Raw genomic sequence first — 21,757 nt, forward strand, 5'->3', positions numbered from 1 at the left:
CCCTCGTTCTCCTTTTGTCACAAAGCCTGCTCTTCAGGACCCCTGCCTCGGTAGAGGCATTGCCAGGGCAGCGGGAGGGAGATGCTGGTCAGAAGGTGGCTCCCCTTGATGTGGCTTTTGTGCTTTTCTCCTTCCTCACAGAATAAAATCCAGTATTGCTGGAACTCTACTTCCCGGTAGGAGCTCTCCCACACTGGTTTGTCAGTAACAGCCCAAACAAGGTGTTTCTAGTGGTGAGAGTACCTTATTGTCTAGATTTGAGTATGTTTTTTGACTCAAAGGACAAAAGGAAATGAGCGAAGAGTACCGTATAAGCAGCTGGATGTTGGTGCTCATGTATTTTAGTATGCAGATATTTAAGGCAACCCTAAACAGGGTTACAGCAGTGCACTGACACTGCCTGTGAGCATCCGGTGTGTGACTGCTGCCTTCGCTGGTGGGGTTCCTGAAATTCTCTCCCTTGAAAGTCCCCCGTGAAATGGAAGGTGCGTAACTGAGGTCTTCTGAGAGCATGCAATGAGTAACTGAACCATTTTCCTTTGAGGACAACTTCAAGTGCTTGCTCAGATCCTCTGTGTGTCTTATTTCCGATACTAAAAACAGCACTGCTTTTGCTCTTCCTGAAAACTCTGAACGCTAACTGCAAAGTGAAGATGCTTCGTTTCCATTTTAACGTCCTCTGGGGTTTATTGTCACTAACGCTGGCAGTAGGGTGAAGTGCGAGTGTTATCAGAGACGTGCTTTGGAAAGCAGCTGAAGGAGCACACAACTTACCCAAGCAGCTGCAATCCTGGCTATCACCAGCTTGGGCTGTTCATGTTAGCCAGCGGGATGCTGCACCAGGAGCAGCTCTGCAGGGCAGCACGGCGGGTGCCAGTGGGGGGGGGCTGCCTTGCTTTGGGGCAGCCCTGGGCTGAGGCACAGTGGACTTAAACGCCCACCGCAGCTTTCCTGTTTGTGTCAGCAGACCCGCTGCCAGCCTGCACGCTCCCAGCCACCGCTGCTGCAAAGCGTGGTGAGGGGAAAGGCAGATCTGCTTCGAAAGCTGTACTCCAGCATATGTGTATTTTGGTGCTAGGACAAATACTTCTTGGAATATGGAAAAATACTTTATTGGGCATTAGCCTTCTATTTTTACCTGTGCTTTTTCTGTTTTGTCTTGTGTTATTTCCCATTTCTGTGTTTACAGAAAAACCCAGAGGAGGACAGCTCAGGGAAAACATTAAGTTGGGAACCAGGTCACTTGCTTTTAACCATCTACACTGTTCGCAGCATTGAGCAGCTTTTGCCTTTCTTCAATGTACTCAGCCAAGTTTTTAACAGCAAAGTCACGAGCAGATGCGTTGGACACTCAGGGAGCCCTGTCCTTTACCCCAACTGTTTTCCGAGTAAGGACATAAAAATGGAGAACCTCAAGACCTTCTCCAGCAAAGCCAGACAAAAGATAGAAGAAATGGTTGAGAAGGATTTTCTTGAAGGTGTCATAAAAACATGAACCAAACTGGTACTATTCAGCTTATATGTAATGTAACTATTTAAATGAAATACTGTATCTTTCCCAGTTGTATAGTATTCTTTTCTTACTTTGTATGTATTGAAATACTTAATGTTGTATGTAAGTTAAATATTTGTAAATAAGAGAAAAGTTCTGGATGTGGCCTGAATCAAGTTTAAATATTGGTGGCTCATATTGATTATGGTGCCTACTATTTACAGTACATGTTTTCTTGTCTTGAGTTCTGTCTTTAAAAAAATCCTAAAAAAATACAAGGTGCACATTTTTTCAATTTGTTTCCAGTTTATTTTTGTCTTTTTTTTTTTTAATCTATTGGAACTTGTGCTTATTTAGCAATCTGGAAAGTGCCATTATGCCAGGAGTTAATACAGGACTACAATGAAAAATATGTGTGTTGGAGGCAGATACCCTGAACTGAAATATGCAGATGAGGATATTTGTGTGTTTAAAGCATTATGTCCCATTGGCCCTGCCCCTTCACACTGCTGGGGAGTAGTAAGGGGCACAGAAGACAAATTTGTCTCTGTCCCTTCCCTCTTAAAAGTGATTATAAACACTATTACTGCAAATTGCTTTCTAAGCAATACTTAAATTTCACAAAAGTATCTAATGAAGATTATATTACAATGATATGTTGTTATTTGCAAATGCTCTTTTTCATTCTATTGTTTCCCCCTTGAACTGAGGTGAACTGAATCTCAAGAGCAGTGACAATTTCTGCCTTATACTGTTTGCCCACAGATGATTCGGTTGCTGTGGGAAGGTGGGAGATGAAGTTTCCGCAGCAGCGTGCTGTGCTGCAGCTACAGTGAGCACAGTCACAACAGAGCTCGAGTCAAACTCAGCTACCACAAGTCTGCTGAGGGTGTGGGAGTTGGACTTGAGGCACAACATGACAGTAACCTATGAAATAAGCTGGGCAGGGGGCAGAATTCCTTCTGGGCGTGACCAGGCCACTGGCTGTCAAAAGTGAGTCACCTCTCAGTCACTTCAGCTTCAGAAATTAGACAAACTCAAGCGGTGGGGAAAACATTCAGCAGCAAGAGCATCTCATGAAGAGGTAAGTTGCTAACAAAGGTAAAGAGTAAATGGAATAATATTCCACTCAGTTCTGATTAATCCTTGCTACTCTCAGGAAGGGTTGGGTATGTCCACACTAGCAAATGGTAAAAAAAGTAATATTAAAAAATAAGTCAAGCTATGAACTTTAACTGCAGTTGTATCATTGGTTATAGAGGCTGGGGCGGTGCTCCTTTTCCACCAGCGAGGTGGTAAACAGCCAGGCTTACTTCATAGGCGAGGGCATCCGTGTTCTCCTGTGGAATGTTTTAAACGTTAGTTACATAGGTGTCAGCATGATAAGGTTAGAGCAAATCTGTGATATTAAGGCAAGCATTTTCCTGCAAATGCTGTGTTCCCCAAGTTGCTCTGTCATCCTGAGGTATCTTCTGCCACTGTGGTCATGCAGGCAGGAGGAAGTGAGCAGGACCACTGCTTTTGCTGTCAACTTTAAGTTCACACATGGACTAATTTTTAACAGCAGCCAAAGTTGGTTTTGTTTTTTATTTTGCCTCTTATGCAATCATGCTGTTACTGACTGCTTTGGTAACTTTCTTCTTAACCCTGAGTTCTCAGAAGGCTGATCTTCTTTTCAAAATCATCTAGTGTCAAATCTGCCTTTATAAACATTTAACTTTATCTTTAAAAGATAAACACTGAGAACATTAAACATCACTTTTATAAATAAAAGAAAATCCAAAGAGCCTTTTTGTGATCACTAAGTTTTTTTCCAACTAAGTTGTTTCTCCAAATTTAGCACCTGTTAAGTGTGATTAAATGATGAGTATGTAAACATACTTCTCCTTCTATCACCCAATGCTAAGCAGAAGATTGTTTAACATTAACAAATCTGCCTTACATACAAGTTGTTTAAGCTCCGACCTGTGTGTCTGCTTCAGCATATATTCTAACTACATCTTCTGTTCCTGATGGACGGACAAATGCTCGTGACAATTTGTACTTCTTTACAAGCGCATCAATTTTCTCTTGTAGTCCCGGAGGTGTAACTGCACGCCTTTCTGCATCCGTTGTGCTAATAACTCGCCTGTCTGCAACCTGCAGCATCAGAAACGGACAATTTATTTGCATGCTGGAGCTGTATGATGAGAGCAGAATGAAAAAGGTCACGGGTAAGAGAACTTCAGGTTTTGATGTGTTGTGCTGCCTGAAGAAGAGCTCAATTTGGGAGTTCCCTGCTCAAACACGTTGGGATCCCCTAGAATCCCTACTCAGCATGGATTAACCAAGCTCTGGTAGGACTCAGCTGCTTGGTTTGGAAAAAGCATCAGTTCTGAACACACCTCCTTGGTCAGTCTCTCAACTGAAGCCACAGCTTCTCCCAGTAGATCAGAAAGCTTAAACTCTCCCCTCTGGTTAATTTAGAGCCCAGAACTCCCTTACTGTGTGTAATAGAATGCTACCACATGAGAGCCTGTTCTGCTCAAGCTCTTTGTCTGAATATTGGAAAAGATAAGGAAGTAAAACCTTGACTACTCAAGTTATACCAAGTGGCACAGCAAGAAAAATCCAGTCATTTTCTAATTTGAAAGTTAAGAAAGAATGTCTAAGTTAAAATTTGATCAGTTTTTTACAGTTGGTTTGGTCAGTTTTTCCATTTAACATAGTTTGCTATTATTTCATCATTTGTATAATAATTTCATAATAATTCATAATTATAATTATTTCATCATTTTTAGTTTAGTCCCAGTGAAATGTCCAACCCTCCTCTGGGTTGTTTCATGTCTTGTTTGGCCTACTTCTGCCCTTCAGTGGGCTGTTTCAGCTTTAAATTTAAAATAAAGCTTATCTAAATATATACAGGCAAGAGCTGCTCCCAGCGGGGCCCCAAGGGACGGCTGTAACCTGAGCCAGCGTGGTGTGTAACTCACCTGAACTTTGAGCAGCCGATTGGGAAGGTCAGTGTAAACTGCGTCCCACTGTTGCACAGTCAGACCTTTCAAAGCCAGGATTGCTTCAATAACCAACATGTCCGAGAGAGCATCACCAACCGTCTGTTAACAGGGGAGGGGGAAGGGAAGGAGAAATACTGCAGAATTCAGCAGTGAAGAAATGAAGGCATGATTTGATCAGTAAGCTTCCACCTGAAGAGAGTGCAAATGCAGCCAGGGTGACTTGCCTCACTCTGGTAGTTGGGGGGGGTTGGTTTGGGGGTGGGGGGAGGTTGTTTTATTTTTTTCTCCTTAGCATCCTGACCCTGTGGGAAGGAGACCAGCAGCATACTTGTACAGCTCTGCCAAGGGCAAGTACTAGTCCTCACCTCTCCTAAGGAGGACTGGCACCTCACCTTTGTTCTGGGATCAGGATGCTTAAAGCTGGCCTGTGAAGTGTGATTTGGCACTACCCAGGATGAATAATGTCTGTGCGAAGACAGGGAGTCCGAGGGCTGTGTGGACATGGGCACTGGGACACCCCCATCCTCCCGTACCACATAGGTTAGTAAAAAACATCAGATAAACGATCACTTGCTATTGAATCATGAACAAGTCACAACCTATCATTAGGTTCGCATGCCATCCCATTCCCTCTGTTGGTCCTGAACCCAGAAGACTGCTCAAGATAAAAGCATTCTGCATCCACACATGAGAAAGTATTACATCTTTCTAAAGAAGACTGTTCCTGCCCTTTTCTTCTTGGCCCCTTCTATCATGGCACCCCACTTCCTGCTCCAGCAGTCCCTGGCCATAGCCTGAGAGGTACACACAAACAGGGTTAACCCCATGACTGTCACTGCAGTGATTTGTTTCTCTCAGTTTTTACCTGATTAATCAGGTCAATCATGTTTTCAAGCACCTTTGCTGCTTCCCTTTTTTCATTATCTTTCTCCTCTTTTGCTAGTTGTCTTATTTTCGTTTCAGCAGCTTTACTAAATAATACCTAGAATAAAAAGATGAGAGCTTGTCAAGATCAGCCCACATGACAAACTAGGATACGTGCGGCAATGAGGAAAAAACTTTTACCATTTAAGCCCAAATAACCATCATTAATGTTGCATCCCCACATAAAACACTGAGGAGTTGGTGGCAATGCTGTGATAAAGACAGAAGGGGGAAACAAGTCTGTTCTCAAACAAGGAGAGAAAAGTCTTGTTTATAAATGTAAGCAGAGAGTGAAAAGACCTTCTCCAGCTAATCCAACTAAAATTTTGTACATATTGCATTACATGCTCATACTTACTGTACCATGTCCGTTTGCCTCAAAATAAACACCAACATCAAACTCCTGGGCCTTGTGATGCAAGTGTTTCACTCCTGTTTTGACGCAATGCACAGGTACCTGCGGCCCAAGGACAGGCAGAGAACGTAAACAGTGTTATAGACCCTCTTCAATAGATGGGAACTGCAGGCGAAGTGCCAGGAACTGAGCACCAACCCGGGCAGACTGTTACAAACTAGCCTGTGTTTCGCAGCTACTGACTCCCCAGAGCTAAAATTACCCACTATTTCTGCAGGCCTGATTAAAAAGATTTCATTTGTCCAAGTGGAAATAAAGGCTGATTAAAAAAACCCAACCAACCAACCAAACCAACCAACCCCCCACACACACAAAAAAACCACACAACAAAAACCCAAACCAGGAAAACCCCAATTCATTTTATGGCTTCAGGGAACATACCAGATTTCTATCCAAACTGAAATAATACCTTAGCTCAATTTGTGCCAACCCATCATAAACCCATCTCCATAGCGAACAACATTTAGGCTGTTACAGAAAATGAAAACAACCATAGTCAAAATACCAAGGCGCCTTTACCAAGTTGCAATGCCATGAAGTCCTCAACTTGTTCCAAGAGTGACAGAGGATTTTGTTTAACTTTTGCCGAACTTTTTTCTAAACTAGTAAAAGCTGACTAGAACTTTTTCATCTTTGCTCTCTTGCATCTCCTTTACCACCAAGAATTTAGTGGCTACTGCAGGTTTGAAAGAGTCATTTATTTTAGCCCAGTTTAAGTTTTCCTAGCGATCATGTTACAGTAGCATTTATTTTAGAAGTAAACAGATTTGCAGTAAAAAACATTTGCAGAAAACTACCAGGAAAAAAACTGGAGAATACCTTCAGTGTTTCCTCAAGGTAGCGTGTTGAACTCCCATTGGCATATGCTGTTTGAACCACTGCCATCTTTAAAGTCTGTCCCACCTGAGCAATCCAAGAAGCAAAGTGCTTTACTGTCCGATAGGCACATAGCCAGAGGAGTAGGATAAATGGAAGGATAATCAGAATTATTAAACATATGTTCTCCTACAGACACGTAAAACTCCTGGGCATCAGAGGAAGGAACCAGCTCACAGAGAACATCTATACATTTAAGACAACAGAAATTCTGTTCAAGCCTTTGTATATCACAGTTTTTGTGGCTGGCTTGAAGCAGCTCTCCATTCAGTGACCTGCATAGGCTTTCCAAACCCTTTTTCAGATTCAGCAAGCTCAGTGCACTAGCCAGACCCATGGCCTTACATCAGGCCATATACACAAGCAGTTGAAGTCAAAGCTTCCAGTGCAAAGCAAGCAAAGGCTGGTGGCAAGCACAAGTTCTCCTCACTGGCCAGCATCTCTGCTACAGTGTAAGAAAGAAATGAGCTGGTCTCTAAGAAAGCAAAACCAGGATAACTCGTCTAGGTGTAGTATCATAGACACCAAGTCTAAGGGGACTTCCAAAAAAGCTTTTTCCTCTATATCCCCTGTGGGGAGAGGATGCTATGTGGCAGACTGATTGGAACAATGACATAAAAACCCCTTGACTGCCACAACCAAGTTCTCAAGCAAATGGAATGACCAACCTTCACAAAGCTTCACAGAAATGCTGAGGGAAGGACCGAACCCAAAATTAATGAAAAATTAATGAAAGACACCAAAACAAAGAGAACAGACTATCAATACTTTGTACACTGAAACTGGAAAAGTTCTCTCCCACTAAGAAAAGGTTCCAGGTTAAATATGAGTGCTCAGATTTTTATTTGGAGTGTGGAAGTCACACCGTTGTAAAAATAACATTTTGGCCATACCAGTGAGGTACACAACTGATCTCTTTTTAAACTGGGTTCACTTTAGGCAGATGTAGAAAGACCGGGTATGTACAAACTAACACAGGTTCTTTAGAATATTTTACACTTTACAAATTAAAGTGTCAGCATTCATTTCATATGTTAAAGTTACCTTGGCAAGAAGTTCTTTAAGGAAGATACTAATTAAAGTTGCTATTTTATCTCCATCAATTAGGTGAAAATGGCCAGTTGCATCCTTATAGTAATAAACAATTCTATCTGCATCACCATCAAATGAGCAGCATCTCTCATTGGGCTTCATGTCTAGGCCTAGTGCACACAGAGTTATAAATGCAAGATAGAGAGAGAAAAAGATACAAAATGTTTAAATTAGTCCCAGTGTGGATCTCATGCAGAAATTAGCTCTGTGCAGACACAGACAAAACTGATGCTCTGAAACACACATTGCTTTTACCAGGAGGCTTGCAACAGGGACGCTGTATTGAATGGCAACTGAAAAGTGCATATTCAGATCAAAAATATAAACACTAATATAAAAAATGCAGGTTCTCTAAACATTTATTATGCTACATCTTCTCCCCAGATGCGTATGAAAATGACTCCCAGAACTGCTGTGTGTAGTCACATCTCTAAATTTTGGAAATAAGTGCTGAATGTCAGTTATGGCACACGGACAAAAAACTTGCAGCAGCAGAACACCCACCCCCTTCTCACGCACTCGGTCACCACAGAGCATACCGAGTCGCGCACATCACCTGCAGACCGAAGCAAATCGCTTTCCCCCGCCGCGTGGCAGAGCGAGCCAGCATCTGTGGAGCGACACTCGGGGGCCTGCCTGACACCTGGGCAGGAGCCTGAAGCAGCCAGCGGCAGCTGGCTGACCTTGGCTGGACACAGGGCGCTCGCCCAGCCCTCCCTTACCAGCCCTCTGAGCAGGGCCGCGGCATGCTGCGCACCCCTGGGCATGGAGGCAAACCACACTTGGGCAGAGCCATGACTCCTGCATTTCCTGGCATGTGGCAGGCGCACTGCACACTCTTGGTACAACACTACTATGTACTTCACCCTCCAAGACACATGGAAATTAACTATTTTTCCCTTGCATCAAAAATGCTTTTCTTCAGGAAATATTTCAGGCCTGTTTAATTTTATTCTATTCCCACTTGACAGACCTGCACCTCCTCTTTGCTTCCTTTCACACAGGAGACACACTTTCCTAATACAAGACAAGCGTGCACCCCCATGCCAGCAAAGCCATCACTGAAGTGCAATTACAGCGGGAGATGGCATATAAATACTACCATTGAAAAAACAACTCCACTTCAAAGTAACCATCACCAAGAGTTCTCAGAGCTGTACAAAAAAACATACAAGTGGGTCTGCTGGCTATAAAATACCTCACATTTAGTTTGCTTGATATTCAGTTTATACAACAATGTATATAATGCACAACGAGTACCTGCCTCAAAAACTTTCCAGGCTTAATGCCAATAGAGAAATAGCTAGGAAGCAGTCACCACCTGACACAGCAATGCCTCACAAAAATGAACTGCTCTTTTATTAAGGTACATTAAAGCATCTCACGTCTGTGCCTGGGAAGATCATGGAACAGATCCTCCTAGAAGCTATGCTAAGGCACATGGAGGACAGGGAGGTGATTCAAGACAGCCAGCATGGCTTCACCAAGGGCAAGTCCTGCCTGACCAAACTAGTGGCCTTCTATGATGGAGTGACTCCATCAGTGGACAAGGGAAGAGCTACGGATGTCGTCTATCTGGACTTCTGTAAAGCCTTTGGCACAGTCCCCCACAACATCCTTCTCTCTAAATGGGAGAGAGATGGATTTGATGGGTGGACTGTTCAGTGGATGAGGAATTGGTTGGATGGTCACATCCAGAGGGCAGTGGTCAACGGCTCAGTGTCCAGATGGAGATCGGTGACAAGTGGTGTCCCTCAGGGGTCCATATTGGGACCAGTACTGTTTAATATCTTCATCAATGACACAGACAGTGGGATTGAGTGCACCCTCAGCAAGTTTGCAGATGACACCAAGCTGAGTGGTGCGGTTGACATGCCTGAGGGACAGGATGCCATCCAGAAGGACCTGGACAAGCTGGAGAAGTGGGACTATGTGAACCTCATGAGGTTCAACAAGGCCAAGTACAAGGTCCTGCACCTGGGTCGGGGCAACCCCCGCTATCAATACAGGCTGCGGGATGAAGGGATTGAGAGCAGCCCTGCCGAGAAGGACTTGGGGGTACTGGTAGATGAAAAGCCAGACATGAACTGGCAACGTGCGCTCGCAGCCCACACGGCCACCCATATCCTGGGCTGCACCAAAAGAAGCGTGGCCAGCAGGTCGAGGGAGATGATACTGCCCCTCTGCTCCTCTCTGGTGAGACCCCACCTGGAGTACTGCGTCCAGCTCTGGAGTTCTCAGCACAGGAAAGACATGGACCTGTTGGAGCGGGTCCAGAGGAGGGCCACAAAAATGATCAGAGGGCTGGAACACCTCTCCTGTGAAGAAAGGCTGAGAGAGTTGGGGCTGTTCAGCCTGGAGAAGAGAAGGCTTCAGGGGGACTTGTCCTGGTTTTGGCTGGGACAGAGTTAATTTTCTTCCTAGTAGCTAATACAGTGCTGTGTTTTGGATTTAGTATGAGAATAATGTTGATAACACGCTGATGTTTTAGTTATTGCTAAGTAATGTTTACACTAGTCAAGGACTTTGCAGCTTCCCATGCTCTGCCAGGTACACAAGAAGCTGGGAGGGGGCACAGCCAAGACAGTTGATCCAAACTGGCCAAAGGGCTATTCCATACCATATGACGTCATGCTCAGTATATAAACTGGGGGAGTTGGCCAGGGTTTACCGATTGCTGCTTGGGGACAGGCTGGATGTCAGTCAGTGGGTGGTGAGTGGTTGTATCAATGGGTTTTTTTGTTTTTCCCTGGGTTTTGTTCCTCTCTCTCTCTCTTGTTATTTTTCCTTTTCATTACAATTTTTTATTACGATGATTATTATGATTATTTTATTTCAATTATTAAACTGTTCTTATCTCAGCCCATGAGTTTTCTTACTTTTGCTTTTCCGATTCTCTCCCCCATCCCCCTGGGAGGGGGAGCGAGCAGCTGCGTGGTGCTTAGTTGCCAACTCAGGTTAAACCACAACAAGGCTTTATTTCCGCCTTTCAATACTTAAAGGGGGCTTATAAGAAAGATGGGGACAAACTTTTTAACAGGGCCTGTAGCGATAGGACAAGGGGTAATGGTTTTAAATGAAAAGAGGGTAGATTTAGGCTAGATATAAGGAAGACATTTTTTACAATTAGGGTGGTGAGGCACTGGAACAGGTTGCCCAGAGAGGTGGTAGATGCCCCATCCCTGAAAACATTCAAGGTCAGGTTGGACAGGGCTCTGAGCAACCTGATCTAGTTGAAGATGTCCCTGCTCATTGCAGGGGGGTTGGACTTTAAGGTCCCTTCCAACCCAAACTATTCTATGATTCTATATCCTGCTTTTCTCTAAGATGCTGACCAAGATCCTTCCTCACATTAACCTCAGAGTCCATTACTCAGAAAGTCTGCAGCTGGCCCTAAGCTGATTTCAGAGTCTGTCAGGAACTCAGCAGGGAGCTCCAAAGGACACGCTGCATCCTGTAAACTCTTCTTGGAAAAACACATTTTAGTACACAAGCAGACAGGAAAACTGGCCCATGTTGCTGACACCTTCTCCTTCAGAGCACAGGAAACTATACCCCAAAACTTGCCTCTTTCTTCTGCTGCATGCCTACAGTGGTACAGGACAATATGTCCCACCGCCATTGAGATCCTCAAGCTAAAGCATGAGGTAATGGCAACTGCAACATTTAACAAGTTGAGACTCCCTATGACTTTAAACAGGAAGCTGTTTAACACTTCAGAGAAATCAGATCATTCATTTCAGCAACTGATTATGAAACCACATTTTCTTTTCAGAGCACATCCCTGCATGGAAACGACCAAGGAGCCTCCACTCAATCCCAGTTAAAACCGGGATCCAGATGTGACACACTGACGCTGTGCTGCTCCCCTTTCTGCATTTCTCCAGCACACAAGCAGCGTGGCAAGGGGGAAATGACACCGTACCTTGGTGTTCAGATTTGGCTAGCAGTTGCAGTGAGGGTGCAGTTGTTGAACTGAGAGCCCAGTTTAGCCTTAAATAATCTAATATCCAAACTAGCCTGCTCCCCCAGTTCAGGGATTTTCTTTTATGCACTTTGCAGGAAATTGGATCAAATAATTTCCTCACTGGTTTATGTCTGCTGGCACCAAGCTGTTAATTATCCCAGCTCTTCCTCAGGAACCCAGAAAAGCGTCTGCAACCCCAGCCCACAATGTAAATGTTTCTTGACAACACAAAGGGAAGTAAAGTAAATGAAAGTAAGCCAGTCCTGACTGATATTTGGACTCCACCAGCTTAACATTCAGACCAGACTGTCAAACATATTTCAGTCAGTCGGAGACATACTGTACTCCTCCAAACAATTTAGACTAACATAAACTAGGGATGTGCCAAAACCAGCCGTAGGATTCTCTCTTTCCATTGCGCAAGCAGAACCATTCATGCAGTCACTTAGTAAGAAACAGTGGAGGTCAGCTTATCTGAAGATGATACGCCATTGCTAGACCCTGCGCTTTCAGATCTGGAGAGCAGGCAAAAGGATATAAAATTACTGACTACATACCTCTAGGTGGTTTCTGGTGAACTTTTACAAAATCTGCACCACATAAGTGATTGAGTTTCTCCTTGGTTCCATCGTTACATAGGTGAATTAGCACCTCCTTTGGAAAGTAGGGCTCCATTTCTGATAGTTTCAGGGCTCCGATTCCATTGGCACAGTCAATCTTCAGGTGTCTCTGACTCTCTCCAGAGCTGGGAGACTTAGCACAAGGGAAGAAGGGGCAAAGTGAACTCATACCCTAATGAAACCACACCTGGAGGCATGCTGAATTCGAAACTTCAGACCCAAACAGGCTAACAAACAGAAGGTATTAATTTTGTATGTTCGCATGAAGAAGACAACACACAGTATTCACCTGCTTTATCAGTTCCGTAAAAGCTTTGGACAGTTTTTCGTAATAACCTTCCAGCGTTGCTTTCCCATACTGCCCTTGGGTGTTTTGACAGCAGACCATGTAATGTAGCTGTGGTGTTGTCACCAGACCATAATCTAGCATAAAAGGCACAACATTCAGAAACAGAATACTAAATTAATTCCTCCTTAGAAGTTGTACAGTACTTGCTATTCTACAATAAATGTACAAATGCAGTGCAGGAAACCCATATTAAATTTTTCAAGTTCTGTTACAAAAAGATGAAACACACACACCCCTCCTTGCAGTAAAGCCTTACAACTATCCTGAAAGAAGATCATTACAAGCAAAAATGGAAATGGTGTCTGGGCTACTGCTTTAGGTCTACATAACAGTCACATTTACATAACAACTTGAATCAGACTAGAATTTCAAAAGCACAACATACCGTGGTACTGACCACCTAGAACGGAGATACCATCTATTGCTGACTGTGAAAGTTTCTCACTGCTTGGCCTGTAAAACACCAAATACAACTGATAACCTTTGCAGAAGGCATTTATGTATGGACTTGGGAAGGAAGTACATGTGGAAGAAGACTCTGCAAGCTTCCTGCTGGTAGACTTAGATTCAGTATGAAGAAATCCATACCTTTTTCTATTGTAGGGACCTCCCACTAAAGAAGTTTGAAAGCCACCACCCCAGAGAATTGCAAAGACAAGTAAACTGCTGAACACATGTGGATGTCACACGGTACCCCCAAAAAAAACCCCCAAACCCACAATAAAGCATCCCATTCAGAAACAGTGCTAGGAGGTTCTCATAACTATCAGGGAAGCTAATCTAGGAACAGCATTGGAAAATTTTTGTTGATTGCTATAGTCATAAATTACTTTAACAGGTAGCAGACTAGGCATAAAAAAAAAAAGCATAATCTGGCTGCGGAGGGCTAAACATCCAAAAGCACCCATGAACAAAATGTGGGCACTTCCATAACAGCAGCACACATCTACAGCATTTTATAGTTACCTGGTGTCTCTACCAATAAAAACTGAAGCATCTGTGTGCTGGTTCACTGCTTCTTTTTGGCAGATCTCAGTTATTATTTTCTGTAATTCTTGCTCCTCTGCATTTGCTAGTTGCGTGGCATACTCTTCCCAGGAAGGGTGCAGCATTTCACCAAGAGGATCAACCAGCTTTACACCATTGTCTTCCTTACAGGAAAACAGAACAAAAGATACCAAGTCTAAAAGTGGGAAACTTAATAAAATCTCTTTGACAACAGCCGACACACAGTTCAATCACATTGCTTCTTTAAATGTGGAGCATTTCTGGGAAGCAATAGCTTAGCTGTTCTTTAAACCTCTAATAAGCCCAAAAAAGTAACATGACTAGCACATTGTTGTGCCAGGGGAGGTTTAGATTGGATATTAGGAAAAATGTCTTCACCGAAAGGGCTGTCAAGCATTGGAACAGGCTGCCCAGGGAAGTGGTTGAGTCACTATCCCTGGAGGTATTTAAAAGACGTGTAGACATGGCACTTAGGGACATGGTTTAGTGGTGGACTTGGCAGTGCTAGGTTAACAGTTGGACTTGATGATCTTAAAGGTCTTTTCCAACCTAAACGATTCTATGATTCTATATTAAGTAACCGATGGTTTCCCCCTTATAATTTTGGTATGAAATTCATTTGACATTAAAATGACATAACGGGAGATTCTAATAACCTGGAATGCTCCACAGCAGCAGAAGTCTGAATGCCTGATTTGTAACTGCTGCATCTCTTTATTTTTTAAACTAGCAGATTTTGCTCAGAGGTTCATCTCTTCTCAAGGGTACTCCTAGCTTGCCAACATTACAAATTTCCTACATTACAGCATTTCCACATGATAGAAAATGACACTCCTATGTACGGGGAAAAGTAACTTCAAATATGACAGACATCATATTTACAGGGAGCAGGCTAAACACATGCTTTAAGTAGGTCCAAGTGCCTTCAGGATCTGGTCTCTCGGTAGCATGAAGAGTTTTGATGCCACGAGACTGATCACATCTATTTTCTTTTTAAAGGAAAGGTTGTTCTTACTTCAGGATTGTGAGATGCTGTAACCATGATGCCAATAGTAGACACCACAGCTTTGGACCTGAGAACTGCCAGCAAGCCCATGCGGAACATGACGTGATCAAGCTGTTCGGCCTTGGTGCGAAATCCAGCAGTGCCATACTGAAGAGTAAGTCCAGCAGGTTTAGGATGTAACGCTGAGTATTTTTTAAGTGCTTCAGAATCCATTTCTAGAGAAGGAAGTAACGCAGATGCAAGTGAGAGAAGTCAAGTCGTTATAATGAGTTTCACATTTTGCACTTTAATTTTGAAGCCCACAGGTATTTTAAACCGGTATCAACACAATACCATTCACATCCCACAAATCCCTTGGTGGGACTGCAAGGGGAACCATTACCAGAGCAATCCATGAAGGAGCCTCTACATGCCCACTACAGCACTAGATAAACAACGTTCGACCAGATTTCACCAGATCACAAAGGGATGACAGGACTTAGGTGAGAAGAGCCACAATTCTTCATCGGCTGGATCCAGGGATCCTAACAAAGTCATTGCAAAGGGCGGGCCATTTCTCACTGCAACATTAGCCATTCCGTGCACTCGGCCACAACTCCATACATTAACTTTTGAGTTCAAAAGCAGCCTATCCTTCCTCTTCGAGCCCTTGCAGACAGCGGAAAACCCCCAGCAGTGTCACCTGGATGTTTGACTCGGATCGCAGCTCTGCTAAGCTGCTCTCTACGGACCCACCGCGCCAGCCGTGCCAATGCCACGGTTTCCACCCCGCCCCGGGCACCTGAGGCGCTGACAGCCATCGGGCCGGGAAGGGCCAGCCGGACACGCACCACCACAAGCGCACAAGCGGCTCCAGCAGCCGCCTCCCTGCACGGCTGAAGGCATCGAGGCCCACCCAGCACCGCCACCCGAGCCCACTCGTGAGGGGCTGGAGCCCCACGGGAGCCCCCGCCTCACCCGTGGCCGCCCACCTGCCGCCGCCAACGCCGCGCTCCCCTTCCGGAACCGCCGCTGCCACGCCTCCAAGCCGCGCTGGTCCAATGGTAGCGCGGTGGGCGGGCGGGCAGCCGCCACGTGGCGACCGGGCCACGCCCACTCGTCAGTCAGAGCCGGTGGCCGGGGCTGGAGCCATCGTACAGCCCCGTCGCGCAGAGGAAATCCAGCGTTAACGTCAGGAAAGAGCGTCTTCAAGCGCAAACCAGATTTCTCTGTAACAGATTAAGCTCTCAGTGACGCCAAGTCTTGCACAACTTCACCGACGTCACGCACGGACTTCCACGTTGCCACCCCAGACACCAGTCGTATCTGCCCGCGTACATAAACGCGATGTCTCCATTTTGTGCTCTCTTCATGCCCGTGCATCAGTGCCCACTGTTCACTGGCCCGGCCCGGCCTGTAAGGCTCTGCCTGGGGTACCTCAGGGTACCAGCAGTACCTCAGGGGAAGCAAACGGCACCTGCCTCAGAAGGAGGCCTGCCAGGATTTTATTCCTCACCTCAGGCAGCCGGCCGCCCACCCGTGCCAGCCCCCGCCGTGTTCCCTGCGGCAGCCGCAGGCTGCGATTTCCCTGACAGGCTTTTGGGAGAGGCCCCGCTGAGGGGGCTGAGCTCGGGCAAGCAAGCCCCGCGCCCGCCCTGGCGTCTCACGCCTTGACCGTAGGGATTTAAAACGGAGCGGGTGACTAGCGGAGAATGGCGTCCGGCCCCGCTTCCCCCGAGGTGAGAGGGAGGCGCGCAGCTGGCAACGGACACCGAGCCCCCGCGCTGCCGCTCCGCGCCTCTCCCCCGGCGGCGGGCCCGCCCCGCCGAGCGCGCATGCGCGCCCCCTCCCGTCCGCCCGCCGCTCGCGCGGCGTCAGCTGAACGGCCGCGCTGAGGGCGGCGGCGCTGGGCTGAGGTTGAGCGCCGCTTCCTCGCCTCGGCGGCCGCCACCGGGGAGGCGGCACGAAGAGCCATATCGCCTCGCCTCGCCTCGCCTCCCCTCCGCTCCGCTCCGCTCCGGTTGGTGGCTGTCCTCCGCCGGGGCAGTTGAAACCCGTGCGGGCCAGGTGAGGCTGCCGATGCGCATGCGCGGCGCGGCGCTGGCGGCGGCTGGTTGCTGTCCTGCGGTGCCGCAGCGGCTTCCCTTCTTCACCTTGGCTGTGGAGTACGCCTGTAAGGGACCAACTTCTAAGCGTTTTGTACCCAGGCGTGTTTAATGCAAATTCTGCCCTTAAAAAATAGTGGGGTTTCACGGCGGAGGCCGGCTTGTTCGGTTGCACGGATTAGTGCTAAGCCTCACTGTGGGTTAAACCCGGGGGTTTGACTCCAGGCCTCTCGTTCCAGGTGTGTATGGAGGGCAGTGCAATGGCTGTCACAGTACAAGAATGCCTGGAGCTCCAGCTGCTGGAAGTGGAAATGCTCCTTTCAATGTTTCCCAAAAAAGGTGAAATAAATCTGGATGAGGATGCTGTGCCTGGCGTGCAGCGCTACCTGAGAAACACTGATGGAGCTCTGCCCCCACAGCTCGAATATTCAATCGCTATTGATGTAGGGGAGGCGAAGGTGAGAACTTCCATGTAGATGTGTTCATGTGTGTTGTTTTCTTTACTCCTTGTGCAGACCCTGAAAAAAAGAGGAAAAAAAACCCACCAAATTTGTTTGCTGTTTCAAAAGTCAAGAGTAACAAAAAAGTCTAAGTTTTTATTATTTATTTGAGTCTTAACTTCCTTTGGGCAAGAAAGGCTAATAGAATTGCAAATAGGAATAGACAACTGACATCAGTGGCACACACAGCATTCACAAGAGCTCAGGTAGGGTTGTGTTCACGTGAGGGTTGTTAGTTTACTGGTTTACAAAGAGTTGTGTGTTACAAAGGCAGTGCTCCCCTCATGGGAATGCATATGTTGGACTTTACATTATTTGAGCAAAACCACCCTATTATTTCTCTCTTCCACCCCTTGCCACGTTTACTAACATTCATTGATCTATATTTGAAATATGGTAATGTAAAAATAGTCCCAAATAGCAGATTACTATTAAGAAGAGTCACACCAACGCTAAAACAAAACCAGCCTATAAACTGCGATACAAAACCCCAAACTTGCAGTATAAAGAGTTCCAACAGTTTATTCTATTGAAGAAAATGTTACATATGACAACTAAGTGATGTAAATACTTGCACAGAGAACATAGCCATGAGTGTAGGTCTGAGTATATAATAATGCGATGATCGGAAACTGAAACCCAACAAACTCAACCTAGAGGTATATGCATTTTCCTAGGAGTGAGGATAATTAAACTTCAGAACAATTTACTGGGTAACGATGTGGCCTCATGAATATTTGGAAACTTATGTACAATTTCTGAAAGAAATGCACCCTTTCACCAGCCTTCAGAGAGATGTTTAATGAACTACATAGGGAGGGCTTCTGCAGGAAGAATTTTTTTTCCATGGCAGATGATTGTCAAGGAGCTTGGAAAGGTATTTAGTCATTTCACAATTCACTTCTCTCTGCAGGACTAATAATTTGATTGTATACTGTAGTGAAAGTCCCCTAATGGTATACAAGAGCCTCAAGCACTGGGACACATGAATCCTCTCCTGCTCTTGGACCACAGGCAGGGTTCAGTTTCCAAAGAACTGAGGTGCTTTATTTTAAGACACTGTAGGAATAATCAAGAGAAATTCAACAGCCCATGGCTTGTAGGAGACCAGGCAAGATAATCTAGAGGTTTCCTGGGCCCAAAATGCACGTAAATCTTTTTATTCCCTATAATCCTGAAAATGCTTCCTCTGTTAGGGTTACTACTTGCTTAAAATGATAATAATGCCTCTATATACAATGTGTACAATCATAAATACTTTTTCGTATAACTCTTGGCCTTGTTTTCCTTGGGTAGATCCAGCAACTGGGCTGAGTTCATTGATCAGATGAACATTTGGTAAGGGACAAGATTCTCAGAAGCCACTTGCCCTTTGACTCTTGACAGACTGGTAGTTTATCACTGTAGCAACACTGAGCTCGTACTGAGAGCATGCACTGGAAATATCCCTAGAGGGCAACTGTGTACCTTCTTTCAAGCCACAGCATTATTTTTGTAAACGGCAGAAACATTAGGTATGTTGGGAAAGTCCCAGCATGGTGTGACAAAAGAAAAGGAGCAGGCAAAAGGAAAGCAGAAGAAGTAATTCCAGTCTTTAGGATGTCACAATCTTAATTACATGTCCTCATTATCTGCCTTTGACAGGGAAGAAGAATCTAGCATGACTTTCAATAGCTGCAGAATTAATTTTCTTTTTGTGTGCGTGTTCTGTTTTTAAGGTAAAAGTGGAATTGCAGGTACTGCTGCCTCATATGTATCCTCGTGTAGCTCCTCAGCTTTTTGCAAGATCAAATGCACTGCAGAGACAGCAACAGTTGCAGCTCAACACTGGTCTCGCTTCTCACATCAGCTCTCTAGATTCAGGTGAGCTGTGTATATATGAAGCTGTGCAATGGGTGAAAGAAAACAGCCTGCCTTACTTGGAAAACAGTAAGATCTCTTCTGAAAGTGCTTCCAAAGAAGTCGTAGTTAAAGAAACATTGCATCGCATGTGGATCTACAGCCATCATATATATAGGCAGGAATTGAGGAGAAAGATTTTTGACTGTGCAAAGAAGCTAAATCTGACTGGCTTCTGCCTAACAGGGAAACCAGGTGTGATCTGTGTGGAGGGACTCCGAGAAAACTGTGAAGAGTTTTGGCGTGCTATTAGGTATCCCAACTGGAAGCATATTTCATGCAAGCATGTAGAGAATTTAGAAACGGAGGGCAACATTGATAATCTTCGTCTCTTTCGTGCTTTTGAAGACCTACAGTTTCAGGCACATGGTGATTATGGCCTGAGGAATGACTATCACATGGACCTTGGCCAGTTCCTAGAATTCCTGCAACAGCATCGAAGTGGACATATTTTTCAGATTTTATTTGGTGTTGAAGGCAAACTTTCAGACAAATAAGAGAAACTGTGTGAGGAGTTCTAATTCTGGACAGCAAGAGATGACGCTAACATTGAAATATTGTGCCTTATAGCTACTGTGAAAAGGGAAACTGTTTAATATAAGAGAAGAACAGTTCAAGTAGTTAATCTTAGCTTCTGTTCTGAATTTTGAGAGGTCTTATTAAAAATCTTATTTTCTGAGACCCTAAAAGTGGCATTTGTCACTATGAGCCATGCCTCAAAGTGCTTGCAAGGTGATAAACATCCCACGCCTTAGTATCCTGAATTACATACTTCTGTCTCCTCATCTATACTGTGCTGTGTGTTACTAAGCTGCGGTGCAGACCTGTAGTTAACTTCTATGTACAGTTGTGGGATACCAAAGTGGCTGCAGTCACAGATTAATGTGGTTTCCAATACAAAAGCACATCCAGCTCACAGAAATCTCACCACTACGTTCATGGATTAGTGCATGCGATGTCTTTTAACTGCTTCACGAAGCATCTGCTCTCACTTCATTCAACTAATCCATGAAATGCAAAGGCTTGTGTCCCACCACAGGACCAAGTTTTGCTTTTAAATAAAGGGGGGGGGGGGGAGGGGGAAGAAGCCCACATGACCCATCCTATTTATGCTTTGGGTAATGCCTGTATTGCCAATACCACCATTTTTGCAATCCTCTTCCTATCATCTCATTACGGTCTGGTTGTGTTAATAGTTTTTCAGCTGTTCAACTCATGGCATTTTACATTTACATTGTTAGGCCAGGCACCTCGGAAATGAAAATGCATAAAATAAGACAAAGTTTAGTGTTTCCTCCTTTTTTCGCCTACATTACATAAGGAAATACATGTAAAAAATATAAAAATGAGAAACTATATATATAGTTGTAAGGGCCGAACTCCGAATGGCTGTACTGTCAGCCCCAAGAGACAAAATGGAACCCACAAGGAGTGGGCCAGCGTCACTTCTCTTGGCTTGACAGATGTCTCAACCACTCCTGAGGCTGGAAGGAGAGGAGATTCCAGAAGGGAATAATAAACAGGGGCACGCACAGGGGATCGGGGCCAATAAACAGGGCATGCACAGGGGATCAGGGTTTTTTTTTTCTTTTTTTTCTACACTGAACACCCCCACTGGCAGGACCAACACTGGATCCAGGACTGGTGACACTTCTACCTCAATCTCTTTCTCTCTCTTTCCCTCTTTATCTTTCTCTCCCCCTTTTCTCTCAGGGTTTGTTAACAAAAGGCCTACCTTACTTTCAGCAAAGCCACACAGTTCAGGCAGATATAATTGTGCGATAACCAACAGTTGTGGAATATTGTTCATATAGAAGTTTCTCATTCTTAGTAAAGTTGATGTTTGTTTATGGACCTTGAGTGTTGTTGCACCTTAATCCACACTGAGGGGATTTGCAAATCTGAGTCACTCCCAAGTGGGGTTGAGAGGGATCTGACAGGCAGACGCTGACTCTGCCATGTGGCTACGGTTACCTTCCTCATCACCCTTAGACATAAACCGTTGACCAAGTCTGAGACTAAGACTGGATCCAGCCGCACCTAGACTCCTCTCTGAGAAGGAGTTTAGAAGGCAAGGGGGTCCTTTCTGAACCTCGGGACTCAACGGGAAGGCCATCTCTTTTCCCTTAGCCACATGCCAGGCTCACATCCTTAACATGACATATTCAGCGTCACGATTTTACTCCCCTCCCCTCCACAGGTGGGACGTGACAATAGTATATACTTTACCAATCTTTTCTATGTCGAATTAGTACTCTGAGACAATTTTCCAGTAGCTTGTAACAGGAAATGGTATTAATGGCTCATTAGGCAGTGCTTTCCTATGGAGTAGTGTGCTGAGTGTGTATTTAGATAGTGAATTGCAATTCAGTCTTCCAATTTATAATGGATTATCATATTTAAATGTCATCAATATAATATCATAGAATCATAGAATAGCTTGGGTTGGAAGGGACCTTATGTAGATGAAGAATGCTACTGAAAAGTCCCCAGTAGCTGTGCCTTAAAGAACCACCAGCTTACTGCCTC

The 21,757-nt window shown here is 45.0% G+C and overlaps 3 protein-coding genes across 12 annotated transcripts in view; 2 read left to right on the top strand and 1 right to left on the bottom strand.

Annotated features, from left to right (window-relative positions):
• Window positions 1–1,787, top strand: part of DOP1A (DOP1 leucine zipper like protein A) — a 69,890-nt gene extending 68,103 nt beyond the window's left edge. For all 3 annotated transcript variants that reach the window (XM_075498274.1, XM_075498275.1, XM_075498276.1), the window contains one exon: window positions 1,190–1,787. In XM_075498274.1, the coding sequence (XP_075354389.1) occupies window positions 1,190–1,495 (306 nt within the window). In that variant the 3' untranslated portion in view covers window positions 1,496–1,787. The remainder of the gene's footprint in view (window positions 1–1,189) is intronic.
• Window positions 1,779–16,531, bottom strand: PGM3 (phosphoglucomutase 3). 6 transcript variants are annotated; one of them, XM_075498279.1, is made up of 14 exons: window positions 16,241–16,531; window positions 15,717–15,953; window positions 14,755–14,960; window positions 13,698–13,882; window positions 13,117–13,184; window positions 12,672–12,805; window positions 12,320–12,515; window positions 7,748–7,905; window positions 6,647–6,730; window positions 5,771–5,869; window positions 5,354–5,470; window positions 4,465–4,587; window positions 3,458–3,631; window positions 1,779–2,832 (listed from the first exon to the last, which is right to left on the bottom strand). In XM_075498279.1, the coding sequence occupies exons 3-14, from the start codon at window positions 14,956–14,958 to the stop codon at window positions 2,746–2,748; spliced, it is 1,629 nt and encodes a 542-aa protein (XP_075354394.1). In that variant the 5' UTR covers window positions 14,959–14,960; window positions 15,717–15,953; window positions 16,241–16,531; the 3' UTR covers window positions 1,779–2,745. The 6 variants fall into 6 exon arrangements, with proteins under 6 accessions (XP_075354394.1, XP_075354397.1, XP_075354393.1 ...); XM_075498282.1 differs by lacking the exon at window positions 15,717–15,953; XM_075498278.1 differs by lacking the exon at window positions 16,241–16,531 and having other exon boundaries at window positions 15,717–16,234.
• A 95-nt stretch (window positions 16,532–16,626) lies between these two features.
• RWDD2A (RWD domain containing 2A) lies at window positions 16,627–21,082 on the top strand. Of its 3 annotated transcripts, XM_075498287.1 has the most exons (4): window positions 16,627–16,791; window positions 17,069–17,287; window positions 19,048–19,192; window positions 19,415–21,082. In XM_075498287.1, exons 2-4 carry the CDS (start codon window positions 17,075–17,077, stop codon window positions 19,723–19,725), a joined length of 669 nt encoding a protein of 222 aa, XP_075354402.1. In that variant the 5' UTR covers window positions 16,627–16,791; window positions 17,069–17,074; the 3' UTR covers window positions 19,726–21,082. The 3 variants fall into 3 exon arrangements, with proteins under 3 accessions (XP_075354402.1, XP_075354401.1, XP_075354400.1); XM_075498286.1 differs by having other exon boundaries at window positions 16,627–16,897; window positions 19,048–21,082; XM_075498285.1 differs by having other exon boundaries at window positions 19,048–21,082.
• The last annotated feature ends 675 nt before the right edge of the window (window positions 21,083–21,757 follow it).

This window comes from Mycteria americana, chromosome 3, assembly GCF_035582795.1.
Source record: "Mycteria americana isolate JAX WOST 10 ecotype Jacksonville Zoo and Gardens chromosome 3, USCA_MyAme_1.0, whole genome shotgun sequence".
Lineage (NCBI taxonomy): Eukaryota > Metazoa > Chordata > Aves > Ciconiiformes > Ciconiidae > Mycteria > Mycteria americana.

Excerpts from the sequence above, each read along its gene's own strand:
- RWDD2A (XM_075498286.1), top strand. The coding sequence starts at position 17,075 with ATGGAGGGCAGTGCAATGGCTGTCACAGTACAAGAATGCCTGGAGCTC. Across the intron at positions 17,288-19,047 it reads TTGATGTAGGGGAGGCGAAG|GTAAAAGTGGAATTGCAGGT; the intron begins GTGAGAACTTCC and ends TCTGTTTTTAAG.
- PGM3 (XM_075498277.1), bottom strand. Across the intron at positions 13,883-14,754 it reads CAGCATCTCACAATCCTGAA|GAAGACAATGGTGTAAAGCT; the intron begins GTAAGAACAACC and ends TTTTCCTGTAAG. Across the intron at positions 4,588-5,353 it reads TGATTGACCTGATTAATCAG|ACGGTTGGTGATGCTCTCTC; the intron begins GTAAAAACTGAG and ends CCCTGTTAACAG.